The 23,051-nt window shown below is 42.2% G+C and overlaps 1 protein-coding gene across 1 annotated transcript in view; it reads left to right on the top strand.

Moving 5' to 3' along the window:
• Window positions 1-22,389, top strand: part of LOC117398090 (latent-transforming growth factor beta-binding protein 4) — a 73,028-nt gene extending 50,639 nt beyond the window's left edge. The window contains exons 10-36 of the mRNA XM_034911407.2: window positions 980-1,102; window positions 2,858-3,022; window positions 3,467-3,577; window positions 3,721-3,861; window positions 6,230-6,358; window positions 6,584-6,709; window positions 7,064-7,189; window positions 7,548-7,667; window positions 7,912-8,037; window positions 8,323-8,448; window positions 9,040-9,165; window positions 9,524-9,643; window positions 11,360-11,485; window positions 11,939-12,064; window positions 12,227-12,349; window positions 12,727-12,858; window positions 14,271-14,396; window positions 14,742-14,885; window positions 15,475-15,687; window positions 16,280-16,351; window positions 16,616-16,744; window positions 17,503-17,646; window positions 18,494-18,646; window positions 19,225-19,507; window positions 19,877-20,160; window positions 20,514-20,663; window positions 21,061-22,389. Of these exons, the coding sequence (XP_034767298.2) occupies window positions 980-1,102; window positions 2,858-3,022; window positions 3,467-3,577; window positions 3,721-3,861; window positions 6,230-6,358; window positions 6,584-6,709; window positions 7,064-7,189; window positions 7,548-7,667; window positions 7,912-8,037; window positions 8,323-8,448; window positions 9,040-9,165; window positions 9,524-9,643; window positions 11,360-11,485; window positions 11,939-12,064; window positions 12,227-12,349; window positions 12,727-12,858; window positions 14,271-14,396; window positions 14,742-14,885; window positions 15,475-15,687; window positions 16,280-16,351; window positions 16,616-16,744; window positions 17,503-17,646; window positions 18,494-18,646; window positions 19,225-19,507; window positions 19,877-20,160; window positions 20,514-20,663; window positions 21,061-21,215 (3,899 nt within the window). The 3' untranslated portion in view covers window positions 21,216-22,389. The remainder of the gene's footprint in view (window positions 1-979; window positions 1,103-2,857; window positions 3,023-3,466; window positions 3,578-3,720; window positions 3,862-6,229; window positions 6,359-6,583; window positions 6,710-7,063; window positions 7,190-7,547; window positions 7,668-7,911; window positions 8,038-8,322; window positions 8,449-9,039; window positions 9,166-9,523; window positions 9,644-11,359; window positions 11,486-11,938; window positions 12,065-12,226; window positions 12,350-12,726; window positions 12,859-14,270; window positions 14,397-14,741; window positions 14,886-15,474; window positions 15,688-16,279; window positions 16,352-16,615; window positions 16,745-17,502; window positions 17,647-18,493; window positions 18,647-19,224; window positions 19,508-19,876; window positions 20,161-20,513; window positions 20,664-21,060) is intronic.
• The last annotated feature ends 662 nt before the right edge of the window (window positions 22,390-23,051 follow it).

The following is a 23,051-nucleotide window of genomic DNA, read 5'->3' as shown; positions in this document are numbered from 1 at the left end:
GCTCTTTTATACCACACGAGACAACAGCGTAGATTAACTTATAGCGCAGGACTGCATAAAAGGTATTTTAAATAGGTTGTTCATATTGGTTACCTTCGTTAAACAACAATTGAAATGATTTGCGCTGTGCAATGCACACAGCAGTGTCACAGGCAATTACTAACCCTGCAGCGCTTTCAAAACGTATTAGTCTGCTCCAAGCTGTCATCATACTATACAGTCTGAAAAAGGAGTTCCTTGGCTGCCTGCATTGCTGCTTGCTGGAGCTTTCTCTATCCACCAGTTATGAATTATTCCCAAAAGAGCCAGCAACTTCTCAGCTTTGACCGAGATTAATATTACTCCCAATTTGGCTTAATCAAAGACGAGAGGCCTCCTGTACACATTTCTGTGATTTCCCAGATGCCAACACACATGGTATAATGGTTTCAGAGCAAACATGCTGGGCTAATTGAAGCCATATTGGCTGTAAACTGCCTTTTGGTTTATTTGAAACACACTGGGTTTGGAGTAAAGAAAGATGATTATGTAATAAAGTACCTGAACGGTTTCCAATATAAATACACAGATTCTAATACCGCTCCATGAGTAATATATTAGTTCCATTTTGCTGGATTCCCAAATTCTCCGTTCCAATAAAAATATATTAGTCTAATAAAGGATAAGCTGCAGTGTGGAGTAGTGGTTAGGGCTCTGGACTCTTGACCGGAGGGTCGTGGGTTCAAATCCCGGTGGGGACACTGCTGCTGTACCCTTGAGCAAGGTACTTTACCTAGATTGCTCCAGTAAAAACCCAACTGTATAAATGGGTAATTGTATGTAAAAAATAATGTGATATCTTGTAACAATTGTAAGTCGCCCTGGATAAGGGCGTCAGCTAAGAAATAAATAAATAAATAATAATAATAATAATAATAATAATAATAATAATAATAATAATAATAATAATAATAATAATAATAATTTCCCTCCCGTGCAGATGTTAACGAGTGCTCCCTGCCCAGGTTCTGTCAGAATGGGGAATGCATCAACACCCGGGGAAGCTACAGCTGTGTCTGCAAGACAGGCTACATACTGGATGCTTCTCAAGGACGCTGCATTTGTAAGTAAGCCGCTGTTGTAAAGAAGATGCATTCGCCTGGCGAGGGGATTTTGCACAGCATGCTCGGTGGAAACCAATGTAACAAGGCAAGGATGTGATTGTATTTCCTGGACTTGCAGCGGCATTTTGAACAGTCTGAACATTTGATGGAGCTGGGTTGGCCAGTAAAGAGAGCAATGCAATAATCAATCCTAGAGGAAATTAAAGCATGGATAAGTCTCATAGCTTCAGGCAAGGATAGAGCGTTCTTCCTTCTTCCTGTTCCCATTGTATTTTCTGCTCTCCCTTAACCCATCGAGTACCAAATTCATCTTTCTTTGACAAAAATCAGAACACAAGCTGTATATATGTCATTTGATATTCATATTCAAAATCAGTATTTCTAATGCTCTAAAAAATTACAACGTAGCCTGTGCTCAAATGCTAGTCAATCTTTTTAACTTTAAAAACGTATTTGACGAGTTTAGAGGACCCTGCGCTTGTGTCTTTTGCTTGCTCTAGAAAACGCACCCAGCTTTGCTTCTGGCTTATGTGATCTGAGCACAGACAAGAATTACAAACAGTTACTGGTTAAAATTTAGACCAGGTATAATTGATCTAAAATGCTTGTAAATGCAATAGACAGACAGACAGACAGATAGATAGATAGTAAAGAAGATGCAGATAAAAAGTACAGCAGGTCAAAGCCAATTAACATTCCTCTGCCCAAGAAAATGCCCTTGACTTATCTTGGCTGGTGCTGATGGTGGTGGGTGTTATTCAGCAAGTCTGTGTGACTCCTCCACCTCCATTGCTAAACAACATTCAAATTAATTTGTTTAACTTGAACCTCAAGCACTCAGTAAGCAGAACAAACTCCAGCACACAAAGCTGTTTCTTTTTATAGCTCTGCTAGGCTTTTTTTTAGGACTGCTAATTGAGTAAGCTGAACCTTCCTCCGCCCAGATTTAACCAGTTAGTTTGAACAATTAATTGAAGAAACTTTGACAGCCCAATTCACACAGGATGTATACCGAGGTCGTCACAACACTGACGTCTTGTTAACTACGTGTCAGATATCCTTAAAGGTCAAAATGGGTGTATGCTGATTGCTATTACAAAAGTGTCAAGCGAAAGCTTACAAATGGGCTACCGTGTCTAGTCAACTGTGCAATATTCATTCCAGATGCAATGTGCTGCCATTGCCAGTCATGCTGCGTTCTGCTAATGATTCTGCTTAGGTTTCTTGATGATTATAATAGGATACCTATAGCATATTCTAGCTTTGATCAGGGTATATAAGTCAAGAGCTTTTTTTAAGTTTGGAGTTTTTTTGACATGTAAGCTATGGTTGGGATTCAATTTTAATGGTGCTGCTGCCATCCTTATGCTAAAAGCAATAGCATACATTTCTGTTCTTATGGCAGGACACCAGGGATAGAAATAAGATACCCGTTGCATAGCGGTTTGACCCACTCCTGATTTTACTATGAGAGTAAGACGTGCCGCCTTGTTATCTATCCACTGTGTTTAATCAGGTTCATAGCAAAACCTGGAACGGGTGAAACTACTATGCAACAGGAGTCTTATTTCCATCCCTGAAACTACCTACATTACAAACACCCATCAGATCATTCATCAGACCGTTTATATTCCAAAAGCTGGAATCATTGGATTATAAGGATGGCAGCACTAGTATTTGAAATTGGATGCCTGGCTTAGTTAAGACTGCTCAGGTATTGAACAGTTGTGTTGGTGTGTGTGTTTGCTCTGCAGCCCAGCTGGTGATCTCTGAGTCGAAGGGGCAGTGTTATCGCATCCTGAAAACGGGGTTCTGCTCGCTGCCCATCCTAAGGAACATCACCAAGCAGATCTGCTGCTGCAGCAGAGTGGGCAAAGCCTGGGGCCGGGCCTGTGAGAGGTGCCCACCCTTCGGATCAGGTGAGCGGGCACGGGGCACACATCCAGGGATGGGAATAAGACTCCTATTGCACAGCACTTTCAAAGTTAATTGCAAGCCCTTGCACTCATCTTCAGTTTTATGCCTCGCAGTCACCAGGGAGATTGTATTTAATTAAAAGTCTTTAGTAGGCAGTGTATGAATGAAAGCTTTTCTTTTTACTTTTGAAGACCTGCAGGGAGACTCCCTACAGCATATTTGTTATGTACAGTATATTTTTTACAGTACATGTCTGCAGCTAGAGGGATGGGAATAAGACTCTTATTGCATAGCAGTTTCCCCAAGCCAGATTTTAAAATGAGTCTGATTCGCTACAGTTAGAGGTAACAGGCTCAGGTGTGTCTTATTAAACTCATAATAATTGACAGTGCACCTGTCCCATGGTCAAACCCTTAGAAGAGGTAACCAGTTAATTTTCTTTGCAGAGCAATTTAAAGAGATTTGCCCAGCAGGGCCAGGTTACCACTACTCAGCTTCCAGTGTTAAAATCAACCAGGAGCGGCAAACTGCAGTGGTGCCCCCTAGAGACCAAACACGTGAGTACAGCATACCAGTGGATCTCAAACTGGGGGGGCACAGAATGCATCGTGGGGGGGTGTGAGAAGCTTCAGGAAATGATGCTTGTTACAATAGCTTATTGAACACATTGTGAATTTGTTTTTGTCTCTTCTACTTCTAGCCCCTCTGACTGCCAATGTGGGCCACGAGAGAGAAGAGAGGCCAGTGCAACCACTGCAACCAGAGCACCCAGTACAACCAGTAAGACCAGTGCAGACATTCACCGTCTCCACCACAACCCGCGCTGCCACGCGTGCCCCAGGTACACAGCGTCTGTCCGTCCATCAGTCTGTCTGCCTGTCTGATCAATTAGAAAACACCTGTTGTGTGAATGATTCATTTGATATCCAAATCCCTGGCGTGTATTTGTACTATATAAAAGCTGCATCTCCCTGTTTGAAGTCAGTCACAATGTGACTGCAAGGCAAGAGCTCGGACTGACTTTGATAGAAGGCTGATAGAAGGTGCTCGGTTGGTAGGTGCTTCAATACCCAAGCCTACAGATGTGGCCAAAGGTTTTGCATCACCCTGTAGAATTAACCAATTTCGTTTCATTAGGTTGAAATATTGAATTACATACCACATACCATCTACTGAACGACAAACTGACAAAACAGGACATTTTATTATTATTATTTATTTCTTAGCGACGCCCTTATCCAGGGCGACTTACAATTGTTACAAGATATCACATTATACATTATTTCACATTATACAGATATCACATTATTTTACATACAATTACCCATTTATACAGTTGGGTTTTTACTGGAGCAATCTAGGTAAAGTACCTTGCTCAAGGGTACAACAGCAGTATCCCCCACTGGGGATTGAACCCACGACCCTCCGGTCAAGAGTCCAGAGCCCTAACCACTACTCCACACTTGAAATCTAACATGAAATACTGTATTACTATTATGGCTTCCGGCAGACTTGACGTTACATGACGTTAAATAAAATATCTAAATTGTGTTCACATAGTTTAGTTTTTTTTTTTTTTTTAATTATGTCTTAATCCTAAAATTCTAGATGATGCCAAAGCTGTACACACTAAAGCAGCATTATCACCTTGCCCCCCATTTTCTAGTCTTATAGATCTTTTCATTCTTTGCTTTAATACTTCAAAAACCCACACAGCAAGACAAAGAGAACTACTGTAACAGAGGAGAGCTTAGTCTAATACCAGCACTTTGGAAAAGAGGGATTGTAAGGGGTGTATGATAAAAGCAGTGGCTACAGGAGGCCTGTGAATATGGATAAACACTCTTTATACCCAGCAGACTGTAAATTCAACCCCTCCTCCTATTGTGAGCCACTGCGAAAGAAAGCCACATTAAACTAGACCGAGGGTTAAGCAGATAAATCTCTCCTGACTTTCTTTTCTTCTGTAGCACAATAAGATCTGAAGGCTTACTTTTATTTGAGGTTTTTATTCTAAACGAACGTGTGGGATGATGAAACAGCTTGGAAACAAATGTTTTGCAATGGGGCCACATTTTCACACCAGCTGTGGTGCAGAATCTCCTGTATGTTGTTAAGTGCTGCTTCAATCATGACGTCACCACCACGGTTTGTCTTGAGAGATTTTTGGGAACATTTTACATAGTAGTTACTTAGTAAACACGTGCACTTACACATAATTACAATGTTACTATGCACAGTTACAATGCGCTTAATGTGTAATTCCTTTTGCACGATATAACTCTAAACCAAACCCTTTTCTGATAAAATTGTGTGCTTACATATATCGTGCAAAAAGGTTTATGCATTAAGTACATTGTAACTATGCATAGTAACATTGTAATTATGTGTTAGTACACATGTATTTACCAATTTTACTACTACTAAATACACAGTAATTTGACAAACGTAATGTAAAGTGTTACCAGATTTTTATATAAGTTAAGGTGAGGGGGTTCAGATTAGCGAGTATTTAATTTCTTATCTAAGCGAAGTGCATATGTATAGTACCTGGGAATTCTATTGCGTTTCATTCTGTATGGGCATTCTACAAGACTGTAACATATGTTTGAAGTTACCAGAATGAATTAGTTTGGACTTGAGAGCCCTTGGTCTTGTAAATACTGTGTTTCATGGCTGTCACGCGCTCCGAACCCTGAGTGATCTGCTCTGTCTGAAGAGCAGTTACTGATGCTTTTGTAATAACCTCTGGCTGGGATATCGCTCTCCTGCATCACTCGCGAATCTGAAAGCCCTGTCTGGCTGTCGTGGTGACAGGTGTCAGAGGGGCAGCTTTACTGATGCCTGTTTAAAAACGCTTTGGTCTGGCATCTTCAACAGAGGCTGTCGGTGACCCTGGAATTTGAATTATATTAGACACACATTCCTCTGTCAGTCTGCCTGCCTGTACGTTTGCGATTTCATGGTAAAGGCATGCAAATCACAAATATACCCTACCTGTCTACAGCGCCTATCTATCTATATCTGTATTCCATTCGAATCAATGTATATGCATGGTATAGCAAGCACGGTATGTAGGAAGACAAATTAAATAACATTTTAATCTATGTATCTATCTATCATATTTATCCATCCACACATCTATCTATCTATCTATCTATCTAATATCTGATTGGTGTTGTCTTGTCTCTCCCCACCCCTGTGGTTAGAGGTGCGAGTATGTGACCTGAACCCCCAAATCTGTGGTGCAGGGCGCTGTCTGAAGCAGCGAGGAGGAGCCTACACCTGTCTCTGCAACCAGGGCTACCACATCAGCCCCCAGCAGACACGATGTGTGGGTAAGGAGACTGAACTGCTCCCTCCCTCCCCCAGCCCCCTAAGAGAAAGGGTGCTCCCTCCAGTCCAGGGCAGGCTTGAGGCATGGAGACTGAACTGCTCCCTCCCTCCCCCACCCCCCTAAGAGAAAGGGTGCTCCCTCCAGTCCAGGGCAGGCTTCAGCTGAATGGAGAGAAGTGGTGTTTCTTTCTCTGTAGTGTGTAATAGAGCCCTGTGTTGTGTTTCAGATGTGGACGAGTGCAGCCTGAGCCCGCGGCCCTGCATGAACGGTCAGTGTGAGAACACGGCTGGGAGTTACCGATGCCTGTGTCCATCTGGGTTTAGACTGGGGCTGCAAGGAGCCAGCTGCACAGGTAACTCACTTTCTAAAGGGCTCCTTACCTCTTATGAAAGTCAATACGTCGTGTGTCTCGTTTTGTATCAGAGATGTCATTTAGTGCAGTTTGGGTGAGAGGAATTAGGTGTGGTGTTCTGTGCACGGGATGCAACATATCTAGACTGATATACTTTGTATAAATACATGGAATAAATATCAGTGCTGGAAATGGTCCACAAAGCAATTCTTAGTAGTCTCCGCCTTGGAAAAAAAGGCTGATAACCACTGCAGTCACACACAGTCAGAAACTTCAAAAGCCAGATTACTCAAGTACCAGTGGTTGGGCAGTTGATTGTTAATGTGAGCGTCTGTCTGTCATTTGTGTGCTCAGATATAGATGAGTGCCGGCAGTCCCCCGGCCCCTGCACTAACGCACGTTGTGAGAACACACCTGGCAGCTACAGGTGTGTCTGCGCTGCTGGATACCAGCTGGACCCCCAGGGAGCTGAGTGCACAGGTGAGGAACTGTCCTGGTATACTTTACCCATGTACAACTAGGGCCAAAAGTTTAGCATTACTCTATAGAATGAACACATTTACCTTCATAAAGCCGAACGAAACCTGCTGAATAATGTTGCGTTAACATATTGAATTGCACACCGCTTTGTAGTTTTCTCATAGACTTAACACGTTTTTGGATACCACTAGAAAACCGCTTATCCTACTGTGTTGAAACTCTGCAAGGACGTTGTTTTGTACATGTTCATGAGAGTATCAGATTCTAGGTCATCTCCCTTTTTCAGTGATTTCAATAAGCTTTGAACACAATACCTGCTGCCGACTCTTGTATTCTGTGCTGTCTTTTCCTCCCTCAGATATCAACGAGTGTGAGAATGCTGTAACCTGCCCTGGTCAGGAATGTGTTAACTCCGCTGGCTCCTTCCAGTGTGTGCCCTGCCAGCCTGGTTACCAGCTAAAGAACGGCAGATGCACAGGTAGTTTGAATGCCCAATACTTCCCTATGATTGCCTGTGCCTATTGGAAGCAATGCACCACTGTATGCAATGTGCCATCTGTTTTCTAAGTCAGTATTTAATATGAAAAACTGAAGAAAAAAAGTTAACATTTCAAAATCACGTACTACTATGATGGTTTCCGGTAGACTTTTGCGATATTGTTTTGAGAGAAGTGGTGTTTCTTTGTCTCTAGTGTGTAATAGAGCCCTGTGTTGTGTTTCAGATGTGGACGAGTGCAGCCTGAGCCCGCGGCCCTGCATGAACGGTCAGTGTGAGAACACGGCTGGGAGTTACCGATGCCTGTGTCCATCTGGGTTTAGACTGGGGCCGCAAGGAGCCAGCTGCACAGGTAACTCACTTTCTAAAGGGCTCCTTACCTCTTATGAAAGTCAATACATCGTGTGTAGGATGTCTCGTATTGTATAAGAGATGTCACCTAGTGCAGTTTGGGTGAGAGGACTGACTGCTCAAACTGTGTGAAATGACGTCTCTTACACAATAAGAAACACCCGACATACGACGTACTGATGTATTATCAATCACCCGAAAGAAGATTGTACTCGGGAACAGCTTTAAAATGAGAGACTCTCTTATTTTTGTAAAACATAACTTTTGCCTCGCTTGTTCGTTTCAGATATCGACGAATGCCGCCTAATGCCACGGCCTTGCTCCATTGGTCATTGTGAGAACACAGCAGGCAGCTATAGATGTGTGTGTCCCACCGGCTACAGACTGAACCCACAGGGAAGCCAGTGCATTGGTGAGCTGAATGCCAGGAGTTTAATAATCAAGCTTTCAAGCCAAGCACTGTCTCCTTGGCAGAGAAAGAGCTTTCACCACTATTACAGCCACATATAGGTTGCCAAGTGGTCTGAAAAAAAGCAAAGTATAGCAATCTCCAACAGGAATCCATCATTCTGCTAGTCTACACACAACACAGCGCATCTACAGATACGATCTGTGCTGCCTCACTATACCCATAGTTGCTATTTATCCATCAGTTCTGAAGATTATTCCGTGTTTTTCTAAAACCAGTCAATCATTGTTAATAACTTAAGTAACCATGTGCCTCTCTTTTGCATTATATGTGCAAACCTTTTAAAATATTACACTGTATTTCTCAAAATGCAAAATATCTTGACTGATATACTTTGTATAAATACATGGAATAAATATCAGTGCTGGAAATGGTCCACAAAGCAATTGTTAGTAGTCTTCGACTTTGAAAAAAAAGGCTGATAACCACTGCAGTCACACACAGTCAGAAACTTCAAAAGCCAGATTACTCAAGTACCAGTGGTTGGGCAGTTGATTGTTAATGTGAGCGTCTGTCTGTCATTTGTGTGCTCAGATATAGATGAGTGCCAGCAGTCCCCCGGCCCCTGCACTAACGCACGTTGTGAGAACACACCTGGCAGCTACAGGTGTGTCTGCGCTGCTGGATACCAGCTGGACCCCCAGGGAGCTGAGTGCACAGGTGAGGAACTGTCCTGGTATACTTTACCCATGTACAACTAGGGCCAAAAGTTTAGCATTACTCTATAGAATGAACACATTTACCTTCATAAAGCCGAACGAAACCTGCTGAATAATGTTGCGTTAACATATTGAATTACATACAGCTTTGTAGTTTTCTCATAGACTTAACACGTTTTTGGATACCACTAGAAAACCGCTTATCCTACTGTGTTGAAACTCTGCAAGGACGTTGTTTTGTACAAGTTCATGAGAGTATCAGATTCTAGGTCATCTCCCTTTTTCAGTGATTTCAATAAGCTTTGAACACAATACCTGCTGCCGGCTCTTGTATCCTGTGCTGTCTTTCCCTCCCTCAGATATCAACGAGTGTGAGAATGCTGTAACCTGCCCTGGTCAGGAATGTGTTAACTCCGCTGGCTCCTTCCAGTGTGTGCCCTGCCAGCCTGGTTACCAGCTAAAGAACGGCAGATGCACAGGTAGTTTGAATGCCCAATACTTCCCTATGATTGCCTGTGCCTATTGGAAGCAATGCACCACTGTATGCAATGTGCCATCTGTTTTCTAAGTCAGTATTTAAATATGTCTCGGCCTGGAGTAAATCAAACATTATGGTGGTGCCACAGCTATTCTGTATAATGTGCTGTATGTTTCTAAGTGTTGGCGGCTGCCTCTAATCAAGTTGAGAGTGAATTTCTCACACACTGTGTCACACATTATTATAAGTCATTAAATCTAAATAAAAAAATAAACAGACAAAACCCAGATATTAACATTCTTAATCTGTTTTTATAGAACCCACCGTGGTTTAAACGTTTGGAATGGATTGTCATTCTGAGTGTGAGATCGACACTCTCAGAGTTATTATAAGTGTAAATGGGATTCACTGGGGATGTGAGAGATCATATATAACCCATCTATCTGTCTATCTATCTCTCTAGCCCTATTCTCTTGAGACAGGCAGACAGTATGCAAAGGTGCGCTAAGCCTTTGGCTCTCGTCCTGTTTTCCAAGCATCAGAATTAAATTAAAGCCAAGGTATAATAACTCAGCTAAATTGGGAAGTGTACCAGACCACCATCAGGATATTTTTAGCAGAATGCCTTTGGCAGTAATGTTTGTCATTAACTTCTTATTAAAAGGCACTGCTACGGAGCACAGTCAGTGCCCTCTAATTGATCAGTACCGTAGGAGTGCCAGCATGGCTGTCATTGTGAAATCCCATTAGACCGTTGCATTATCCTGTTGTGCCCTTGTACACGTTTCCCAAAGTAAAAGCACAGCTAAGTGTAATAAAGCACAGGGAATGCATGGTAAAGCATTGCTAAGCAGTGTAAAGACTAGTGAGGCATGGTAAAGCATATTAAACATGGCAAACTGGGGTGAACTATGGTAAATGCTTAGTGTATAAAAGCATGGGAAAACTGCAAAAATACCTTGCAAATATACTGTGGTAAACTTTGATAAGGGTACATGCATATGATCAATATATTTGCAACAATGCCATGCTTAACACTTCTGACAGTGCCCTGGTGGGCGACTAAGAGGGTATGAATAGATCCCTTTCAATGCAGTCTGTTGATCGGATCAGTTTCGGGCGTGCATGTACAGTCTAAAGAGATTCACATGCAGCCGCTGGACAAATTCTTTACTGAGGCTGTATGCACATACCTCATAAATCTCCAATGCCTGAAAGGGCTGGGGGGGGAAGGTGTTTTGTATTAAAAGACGGGTTTGCAGATGACTGCACATGCTCTTCACAGTGGGAAAAAAACAGCTGAGACAGACCCACGAACTACAGCTATAAAACCCAGGCTTGAAAGGGGGAGTTTTGTAGATTCCAGATCAACAGTAGCCCCTTATTATAAGATCCAAACATTCCAAATATTGTAATACATGTCTGCTGTTTTTGAATAAGACAAAGAGAGAGGCAGAGAGGCAGGCTGATACCTGTGCTGGATAACTTCACTTACTAAATATCTTGGTATCCCTGAATGGAAAATCGTCCTGTCTTCTTACACAAGGTGTAAGGAAGTCACGTATCCCATCCATAACAATGTAAACGGACGTCCTGGCTGTTCTTTGGGGGCCCTATCCCTGATTGACAGTGTTATGGCAGGTTTTTCTAACCTTTTATGCTTGCATTAATTGGTACAGTTCATGCTAGTTTAACTGGCTCGTCTCTGCTCCCACAGACGTTGATGAGTGTCTGGGCTCGTTAGTCTGTGGTACTAATGGGCAGTGCGTGAACACAGATGGCTCCTTCAGCTGTGACTGCAAGATCGGATTCAGGTCGGACAGCAGTCGGCGCCAGTGCAGCGGTGAGTAAAATACGATTTTTAAAGCTGCTGGTAACTAACGAACCTAAAACAGGGATGGAAACAAGACTCCGATTGCATAGCAGTTTGATGCATTTCTGGTTTTACTATGAGTTTAGTAAGACACACTTGTACACTGTGGCTAATCAAGCTCATAGTAAAACCTGGAGTGGGTGAAACTGCTATGCAATAGGAATGTTATTCCCATCCTTGTAAAAAATGTCAGCTTAAAGCAAAAGCGTTTGTATTCCTGGGGAACACTTTACATATGCTTTGTATGTTCCACCCGCTGCATAAGATATACATTCACCCTGCATTTTATATGAGCCCTAGCCTCCTGCTGGATTACAAACACATTGCACCTGCTTTGTATGTTAGCCCTTGCTTCTGCACACAATGAACGCATGACATCCACCCACCCTTCCACCCCCTCCCGTTGTCAATGTCTCCCTGCAGATATCAATGAGTGTCTGGAAGGGGACTTCTGTTTCCCACACGGCGAATGCCTCAACACTGAAGGGTCATACAGCTGTCTGTGTTCCGAGGGATACAAAGCCACCCCAGACGGAGGCTCCTGTATAGGTAGGAAACTGGCGCACAGAATATGGTTCCATGTTGGGAACATTCCACCAGCCTCTTTGCTATTGTAGGGTGCTGCCGTTGGTACAGAGCCACTAGGAACAGTGGCTGGAGCGCTTTCTGTTTTACTACCTTTTTTAAGTTTCCCGTTGTGTCTGTTCCCAGATGTGGATGAGTGTGCCAGGCCGGAGCTCTGCCAGGATGGCAGTTGTACCAACACCCAGGGCTCCTTCGAGTGTGTGTGCCAACCTGGCTTTGCCACCAACCCAGAAAAGACTGCCTGCCTTGGTAAGCTGTCCATTTTTCTTCCAAGGATAGGGTCACTATATGGCTCCCATGTACACGAGGACAGTTTGGGACAGTTCAGGCTTTTCACACCCCAATGCATTCTGGGAAGTGTAGTCCTGCTGTGAAAGGTACCTGAGACAGGGAGAACATACCACAATGCATTGCAGTGTGAGTTGAAAAGCCTGTCGTAGTGTACATGAAGTCATGTTTTTTTTTTTTTTTTAGTTAATGTAATTTTCTTTCAGGTCAAGTACCAATATTATGCATTGCCATCGTTTCAGAATTTATTTCATGTAAACCCGTTAACCTGAGCATAACTTCTTTGATACTAACTGCAGTTCAGGCTGGTCCAAGTTTTTCCTGCCTTGTTTTTTCAGACGTTGAGGAGTGTGCAGAGTCGAGGGGAGCTGTGTGTGGACCCCGCCGTTGTGAGAACACCATCGGCTCCTTCCATTGCATCACTTCCTGTGAACCCGGCCACAGGGCCACTGCCAGCGGGGACTGTGTGGGTAAGCACCCGCAAGCCACCTGCTGGCCAATAAACTTACTACAACCGCTTTCTTTATTGGTCCAATCTGCTGGTCAATAAGCACAAACTGCTTTCTTTAACAGTCTTCGTCACTTGATGGACAATAAGTACGTTACAGTTGTTTGGTTTTTGTTTTAGTTTTTTTTTTAAGTTGTAGCCACTCGATGGACAATCAAGTCATTATAAGAATGATTAACATATTAAAAGCTCTTCTGATTTTCAGATTGAATGGAAATTGAAAACCAGCTTTGGATTAGCACATGGTGGACCATCTCTGGCATACAATGCAGCATTTTTAATTTAATTTTTCCCCAAAACTGGGTTGTGTTGAAAACCTAAGTACACGTGTATAATGGAAAACCATGTATATGTGTCTCAGCACTGAAGGGTCATACTGCTGTCTGAGGGATACAAAGCCACCCCAGATGGAGGCTCCTGTATAGGTAGGACACTGGCGCACAGAATATGGTACCGTGTTGGTTAATCAGTGTTCTGTGACACTGAGGCTGCAGTGGCTGTCCCACTTTGCAGACAGCTGGGGGGGGGGGCTTCATGATGAGGCTGGAATTTTAAAAGAGTCTGCAGCTCCAGCTGTCCCCAAATCTACATTGGCTTTTTCCACTGATCTGTCAAAACACTGCAGCCCGGCCCATCTGGCACTCATCACCTGTGCCTTTGTATATAAGATTGCAGAACACATGGCTGCAGTATTTAGTGCGCTCTGCAGGATTGAAGAAAGGGGAGGGAGATCGTTGTGTGCTAAAAGGGGCAACACACTGGGGTCAGATGTATGGGGGTTGGGGGGGGGGGGGTTATTTATTATAGTTAAACCTATTTTTAGCTATCACAGGGGCACTATATTAGACAATACCACTGAAACTAACAGAAGCAACTGTATGATCATGACTTAAAAAAAAAAAAAAAAAAAAGTATATCTAGGTGTTCTACAATTTAGCAGCATTGTTTAACAGGGCAGAGGCTGAGCACAAACTGGCGACCCTACACACTGCATGCCAGTGTATTAACCACTATGCAAAAGAGCCAGGTTTGCATTTGTGATTGTACAGTTTTTCAACTGCTTCCATTCCAATTTAATTGACGAACAAACTGACTTCAGTTGAAGTCATTTGTTGCCACAGTGAGAAGCTCATTTTAACAGAATACGGCTAATTGCAATTTTGATCAATGATGAGTTGGAACGACGTGTTGGAATTGATTAAAATGAAATTTAAATTGGAATTGAGAATTGATTTGAGGGAGGAATTGGCATTGAAAAACAGGAACTGAACCCAACCCTGGCCACAAAACTATTTCTCCGTTGCCAAAAATAAATATTGATCTTTTTTTTTTTTTTAGGAGACCCTGTGTAATGCAGACCCTTTTCTGTTTCAGACATTAACGAGTGTGTGAATGACACTGTCTGCGGTGACCATGCCTTCTGCCAGAACCTGATTGGCTCATACCAGTGTCTGTGTGACCAGGGCTATGAGGCGGGGCGAAATGGGCGGAGCTGTGTGGGTACGGGAAACACTGTTGGTTCTTATTGGATGAACAGCTTCATAATTCATAAAGACGCATGGTTTCTCTCAAAGGGGAGGTCAGACTGTATTAGATGATTCAGCCTGGGTTAAAAATCTAGAACTAAACTCAAGTCAAAGCACCTTAAAATGGATTTCACTTTTCAGAAATCACAATATTTGATCAAGCATGTAGTTAAACCAGGCAGGAAATGTAGATTTTATAAGGAGACTCATTTCCATCCCCTGCAATGGGATGGAGGTCGTATCTAGCCCCTCAGTTTATCACATATATCTGGAAGGCTAACGGTAGTTAAGTGTCCCCTCTCTGTCCCGCTCTCTCTAGATGTGAACGAGTGTGACAGCATGCAGGGTGCCTGTGGGGCAGCGCGCTGTGAGAACGTGGAGGGCTCCTTCCTCTGTATCTGCGGCCAGGACAGTGAGGAGTTTGACCCCCGCACGGGACAGTGCATCAGCCGGGATGGGGAAGGTAACAAACCCTGCGTCTTTCTGAAGTGTGTTGGATCTGCTTTTGCAGCAGTGCCTCTGTGAAGGGCAGTGTTGTGTGATGCTCTGCTGTTACGAATTCTGTTCCCTGTCGGTGAGATGAGGTCAAAAACTCTATAACCACGAATACACAATCCCCAACTCTTTTGCATTGTGGTTAAGATTCCCGTTGCATAGCAGTTTGAACCATTCCTGGTTTTACTATGAGTTTAATAAGACACACCTGAGCTTGTTACCTATACACTGGGGTAAAATGAGTCTTATTTCCATCCCTGTGTGTGTATATTTTTATGTACGTATGCAAAAAAATTAATGTACACTTCAATACTGTATACAAAAAAAAAATGTTATAAAACATGCACCTTTGCATTGCAAAGCATTTAGAACTTCATCCCAAGCAAAACAAAATCCACTAGACATGATATACAAAACAGTACATAAAGATGGAAAACTGGTTTTGTTGCTGATAAAAGCAGTCAGTCACTTGGTCGATGCTGCCATCTCGTGCTCTAAAGTGGAATGACTCGCTCTTACATTGTATTGTGATATCTGTGATTTTCTTTTTTCTCCAGCCCAGAGGTTTCCCAGCAGTTCTGGGGGAGTATATCGACCAGACCCCTCCCCTCCGCGCAGCGATGTCAGAGAATGCTACTACAACATCCATGATGCAAACGTGTGCCAGAACATACTGACACGCAACGCAACCCTACAGGAGTGCTGCTGCACTGTGGGGGAGGGCTGGGGGGAGAACTGTCAGCTGACTGCCTGCCCGGCACCTGGGACAGGTACACCACCTGCTGCACACCTGCTGCAATCTCAAGTGCATCACCCTGGCACTGCCAGGACCTGCACAATATTCAATGTGATACCTGTCTAGCCAGTCACCTTTGCAGAAACTCATTTGGAGTAAGGTTAAAAGAATAATAAACAGGTTAATTTGTAAGCAAAAAGGTACTGATTCTTCTAAATAAGGAAGAGGGATCGCATTTTGGTTTTTAGACCTAATGTCCTGACCTTGATTCACAGTAGCTCCCGTATATGCTTCAAGTTCTCCTCTGCTTGTGGATCGTGGTGGGGAGGGGGGAGGAGGGGGGAGGAGGAGGGGGGAGGAGGGGGGGGGGGTCATGTCTTATTGTTGGTGTTGGTAGCTGCGTGCCCATCTTTGCCTGGCCTAACATAATCTTCAGGTTTGAACAATGCCAGTTCATGGAACAGGAAAGCGTTTTTTTTTTTTTATTGTACATATGTGTATATATAGTTATTTTTTGCAACTAAATATTTATACTCTATTTGTATTAGGAGTGTGCTTATTTAAAGTGTTAGCCTTGGAATGCCATTGGCATATGTGAATAATGCATCTTCTGTTTTGTCTACTAGCTGAATACCAGTCTGTGTGTCCCAGCGGAAAGGGATATCTGACCTCTGCTCCAGGCTCCTTCAGTTACAAGGGTGGGTGATCTCATGCCCTTCCAGTGCAGATGCTTGCAGTCCTCTTTGTGTAACAGTTTGAAACCTTTCGGATGCACAGGGCTGCCCAGAAGTATTGACATGCTGAAGTTTCAGATCATCATTTGTCTGCCTGACTGTTCCTTTACTGCTGTAGTTTATCCTCATTCAATGACAATGTCCAATATTAAGGGTTGCCTCTGTGTGCACTGGGACAGTTCGGGCTTTGCCACTCACACCACAATGCATTCTGTTTCTCCTGTTCAGATGTAGATGAGTGCACACTGTTCAGTTCTGAAGTGTGTAAGAATGGTGTGTGTGTGAACACGATCCCAGGATACTCCTGCTACTGTCCCAACGGATACTACTACGACCAAACGCAACTGGAGTGTGTGGGTAAGAGATAACGCGGCTATACCTGTTGTGAACGTGTTAGGAAACTAATGGGATGTCTGGAAATTGTGATGTCGTACCAGTTGCTGCATTAATAGGTTTCCGTTGATTGATTCCAATATTCAATACAGCTTAGTCGTCAGACACAACAAATATAGCACCTGGTTATAAACAGAAATCAGATAACGATCAGCTCATTAATGTTCGGGGAGAAAGCTCAGGTACGGAGATGGTCAAGAGAGGATTCAGGGAGCTTGTCTCACTCGCACTCTCAAGTGCCTGTCTTATATATCTTACCTAAATGCGTGTGTGTGAAGCTGAACTTGGCAAACACTCTGTTTTCGTAACAATATCTAAACACTGAATTTGACGCGACACAGAACATATTCAGTAAAAAAATTAATAAACTGATTATATATGCACACTTGGGAAATACAACTCACGAAGAGCCCTGCGCTTTCAAGCACACAGCGTCAACTTTCAAAAAATCACAATATGCACTTCAGATCTCTGGCTACAAGAAGTGCCGGGACGCAAGTCAAATATAGCGCTGGCGGTACTCTGTACCAGCAAGTACCCATTTCAAACCCCGTCCATTTGAATAAAAAATACAGATCCATCTGTAAATGGGTTACACATTATCAATGCTGCTATCGTCATGTTGTTTCACTGTGATGCCAGCCTGCTGTGGATTATTATTACCGTGGTCAGGATTAGCGAGGGTCTCCTGTGTGACGTTTCTGAGCCTGTTTCGTCTCTAGATAACGATGAGTGCTTGGAGGAGGAATCCTGTCTGGGAGGGAGCTGTGTCAACACTATGGGCTCATATTACTGTTCCTGTAACCCCCCTCTCATCCTGGATGCAGCCCAGCGAGAGTGTGTCGCCAACATCAGCCAGTCTGCCGGTACGAGGAGCAATCTCAGTGCAGGCTAGGAACAACTGGTCTTTATCAGTGTCTGAAATGTGATTAGGAAGGGATCTTTGGCTGTGCTGAAGTCAACATGGCCAATAGTACTGTATCAATCTATCTGTCTGTCTATCCATCTCTATCTATCTATATCTATCTGTCTTTCTGACTGTTTGACTGTCTCTGTCTAAAAAAATGTGCATTCTAAAATGTAATGTTTTATATGATTGACGCTGAATATATATATATATATATATATATATATATATATATATATATATATATATAAATACAAGGTATTTTAAGATGTGTGTCAGTCTACCTAAATAGGTGGATAGATAGATAAATGACTGGATCTTTATTTCTTTTTTTAATCTGAAGGGTTTATTATTTTTATTTTCTAATGTATTTAATAAGCGTGATGGTTGTTCTGTGTTCTGTTTTTCGTTGCTCTAAAAGTGATTTGCGAAACAAAAAGGAAAAAAATGACATTTGTGACAAATGCATTGTGAAGTGCAAAAATCTCTCTCTCTATCCATCTATATCTACCTCTGTATATATATATATACCTGTATGTATATGTATATATATATACCTGTATGTATATGTATATATATATATATATATATTGACATTCAGGTCCATACAGTAGCTAATAGAGCAGTGTCTCTGGTTTCAAGTGGGGCGTTTGCTTGACCGGTCAGTTTGTAACTTTTGAGTTTCTCCTGTACTGTTATTAATTTATGTAACTATGCGCACCAGCTTGCATTGTAGAGTTAGAGAAAGCATGTTCTCTGAATCGGTGAAGTGACACAGTATGTGGTTCATGCGTTTTCTTTTTCAGATGAAAACCTGGCATACTGCTGGCAGGAGTTAGGAGACGGTTATATCTGCAACCGGCCCTTGCTGGATAGGCAGATCACTTACACAGAGTGCTGTTGCCTGTATGGACTGGCCTGGGGTATAGAATGTGCACTCTGCCCCACCCGAGACTCAGGTACTAGATTTAGATTTAGACAAGGAAGCACCTGCCAACCAAGCCCCTGCTATCTGCCATCATGCAGATCTGCTGTCTTACCAATTGTGACTGAAAGTGTTTTGCACCAGTGAGACACAGCTTTTATATATTACAGAATACATGTGGGGGATGCCATTTGACGGAGAGCTTGGTTGTGTGAAACTGTGCTACATGTTGCAGGTGCTTGTAGTTTTCTGCCCAATCCCTAGGACACTAAACTGGGCATCAGGACTGTAATGTGTATTTTGAGTTGTGGCCACAAGAGGGTGCTGTGTCGGGATCAGCCAAACCAATGCATAAAAGATAATTGCAAAGATACACTGGTGCTGAGTTTAAACTCTTTCTGAAATGACAGGACCAGGGAGAAATGTAACAAAGAGCTTTTTTGTTTGTTTGTTTCTTTAACCAGTTACTGTGCATACCTGAATGACTGCAAAACCCAGAGTTTACAAGCACTGGTGAAACAATTCAAAACAATTGTCATCTGATCAAAACGTTCTGACTTTGATTTTCGAAATGTAGAATATTTTAAAGGTCTGCCTGAATTTTTCCTGCAGATGATTACGAAGCCCTGTGTAATGTCTTGAGACCCCCGGCTTACGGACCCCCTGTCGGGCCCTACGCTGGGGAATATGGACCAGACTTTGGGGGGGACTACGAGCCTCCATATGGTCCAGACACCTTCGCTGAACCCCCTCCACGAGGCAGAACCCCAGACTATCTCAGACCCGGGGGGTTTGAAGACTACCCCCCCCGTGGGGGACAGGTGCCAAGCTACGGGTCCCGTTCTCGCTCTCCGGCTTCATACAGACCACAGGAGGGCCCGTACGGACGCCGCGGGTATAAAGAACATTTTGTTCAATGCAGTCATGTTTCATAACAGGGATGGAAATAAGACTCCTGTTGCACCGCAGTTTCACCCATTCCAGAGTTTTGCTACGTGCTTGATCAGCCCCAGTGGTAACAAGCTCAGGTGTGCCATCTTAAACGCATAGTAAAACCAGGAATGGCTCAAACTGCTGTGTAATGGGAGTCTTATTTCCATCCCTGCAGATGTTATTGCAAAAAGAACCACTACAATGCAAACAGCATCAAAAGTCAAGAGAATAGTAGAGCCCTGAGATTTGTACAGTTTAGATTGCAAGTTATTAAGATTATGTGTGTATTGTAATATATCTGTGTCATAGTGACTATATTGTTTTGTTACAGCCCTGGTCAGAGCTACGATCTGGGGGATTTTGAGTCTGACCTGCCCTATGTACCCCCTGAATCAGAGCCCAGACCCCCTTTTGGCAGAGCGGACTCCCTGATAGAACCCTCTTATGAATCCCGTCAAGGGAGGTACAGATCCCTGAGCCCCCAGCCTGTTGGACCCCCCTTTGAGCCAGACGAGCCCTCTGCCCCCTGGCTGCAGTACAGACCAAGAGAGGCAGCCCCCTACCCGGAGTACCCTGACCGGCCACTGGGGGGCATCAGGAGAGAGACCTATGAGAGTAAGCTTGCTGTTAGCGCATTTCCACTCATCTGAGCATGTTGCTGTTTTGTAACTAATAATTACTGGTATGAAATTACTTATAGACTCCAAAAATAAGCTCTGTACATTAAATATTAAAGTGTCATAACCTGCAGCATTCTGAGAGTGGAATATAATGGGGGTTGTTAAATACAAGCTCATTTCAACAGAACGCTGCTATCAGGAATGGGAATTGGAATTGATTTTAAACAGGAATTGACCCCAAGCCTGGTGCATACTCGTGGTATTGTGGACCTGTGTGAGCGCTACGGTGCTTCACGTCACTGAGCTGTCCCCGGGTTTTGAGGCTGGCTGTCATGGTTTCTCTTGCAGGCAGATACGAGTCGTACGAGGGCCTGAGCGCGGAGGAGTGTGGGATACTGCGCGGCTGTGAGAATGGCCGCTGCATCCGCGTGCCGGAGGGCTATACCTGTGACTGCTATGATGGCTACCACCTGGACATGACTACAATGACCTGCATAGGTACGCACAGGACTGCCCATAGTAAAAGCACAGCACAGTGTGATAGAGCACTGTGAAAGCATGGTAAAGCACAGAGAGGTATGATAAAGCATAGGCAAGCATTGTGAAGCACAGAGAGGTCTGGTAAAGCATAGGCAAGCATTGCAAAGCACATATAGGTATGGTAAAGCATAGGGAAGCATTGTAAAGTACAGAGAGGTCTGGTAAAGCATAGGGAAGCATTGTAAAGCACAGAGAGGTCTGGTAAAGCATAGGGAAGCATTGTAAAGCACAGAGAGGTGTGGTAAAGCATAGGCAAGCATTGTACATTGTACACGTTTACTATGGTAAACTTTTACACAGCACCACACTGCCATGAAATATCACTTTGGTTATCATGTCTTGTTTTGGTACGCAGATATAAACGAGTGCGATGAGGCAGACGACCCCTCCACCCTGTGTGTGAACGGACAGTGTCTGAACACAGACGGCTCCTATCAGTGTGTGTGCTTCCGTGGCTTTGTGATGTCAAGACAACGTAATTACTGCATCCCAGCACGACCACGGCAGTGAGGGAAGAGAACGCAACACACACTCACACACACTCACACACACCCACACTCACATACACTCTACACTCACATACACTCACACACCAAAGATTTCTGACTTAACTGTTTCCAACCATGTTCATTGAACAGGGTATATTTTTTATTCAGATATGATAAACAGGCCAGGGAGGTATTTATTTTTGTGAATATTTAAATGAGGAATTTTTTTTTTTTTGCAATGACATTAAGCAGGAATTTTGTACCATGTGAATATATATACAACTTGACTTTAAAAAAATTAATGAAAATAAAAAGATCAGCATTCTGTATTTTTTCTTTGCATTGGTAAACTAATAATAATAATAATAATAATAATAATAATAATAATAATAATAATAATAATAATAATAATAATAATTACTATAGACTGTACAATGTGCAGAACTTTTGGCCTGTCCATTAGTACAAATTAGACCAATGTGCCTATTATCATTATTTCGTTTTTCAAATTAAATTTCACTTCAAATTAAATTTCACTTGCCTGTCACAGAGATATTTACTCATGTTAATTAACTTTTTCTTGTAATTATATATATAATATATATATATATATATATATATATATATATATATATATATATATATATATATAATTACAAGAAAAAAGTTAATTAACACAAATAAATATATCTGTGATAGACAGCTAGAACTAAACATTTTAACATCGACATAACATCTGCTACAAAAACAAAGAAAATGACATTTCTTATTCTTTGTTCTATTTCTGTTACTCTTCCAAGTAACCAAGTACCAAGTAACACAAAAAACGACAGTAGTTTATTTTTCTGTTACGTCCTTCTTCGATTAAATTCAAGGTTACTTTTTTTTTGTACTACTGCAACATAAAAACTGTTCTTTTGACTTTGCTGTGACAATTCTTTGACCCCACTTGACCTCCTGAACTATCTATGAGGTCAAATCGGTTTGAGTTGGTTTACAGTGACTTTAATTAAGCTAATGATGAAGTAATTTGCTTTTTTTTTATTGTTATTTACTGGTTTTGATTTGACTCAGAGATTTGTTGCGCTATAACAATATTTTATTAAAATGTTTTTCCAGAAGATGCTAAGGATTTGGGTGTACTGAACAAAAAAATGTAATCAGAAAAATGTTTTTTTTTTTTTTTTTTAACAGTACATCTGAAATTCTATTACTGATTAGCGTTTAGGTAGATTCGAAAGACATTAGAATAATATTCAGCACATAAAAATGATATATAACATTATGCACTGTATGTGTCGAAACAGAACAGGCTTTTTATTGCACGTTCTGTGGACAATTGTACATTCTCAATATTTTATTTTCTCTTTTTTACGGTTTGTAATTTGATATGTTTATGTATACAAAATCTGTGCACGCAGTCCATCATTTTGTCTTTGAATTCTTTTTATTGTTTTTTTTAGCATTGTATATTTGTATTTGAAAAATAATAAAACAAAGGTAACCAAAAAGAAGAGTTTTTTGACTGATTGTATGATTTTTTTTATTTTTGTTATTAATAAATCACAATTAATTAATGCTGAACAACTGGGTGAACAGAGAAAAGTTACTAACATTGTGAGGAGGCTTTTTATTAAAATGTATTCAATTCCAGATTGAAAAAGTCTGGTTTATGTATTGCAATTGTTATTGCGCTTGAGTTGCATCTGAATTTTGCAGCAAAACAATATAATTATACTTAGATCACAGGACAATGGTTTGTGGAAGGATTTGTAAGGGAGGCACCATCTCTTGCAACTTTTACATTAAGACTAAAATGATAGAACTTGGCATACGTATTTTGTAGGGCACATTTTAT

This window comes from Acipenser ruthenus, chromosome 30, assembly GCF_902713425.1.
Source record: "Acipenser ruthenus chromosome 30, fAciRut3.2 maternal haplotype, whole genome shotgun sequence".
NCBI lineage: Eukaryota > Metazoa > Chordata > Actinopteri > Acipenseriformes > Acipenseridae > Acipenser > Acipenser ruthenus.
The sequence above is the reverse complement of the archived record's forward strand: the minus strand, read 5'-3'. Positions and strand labels throughout refer to the sequence as shown.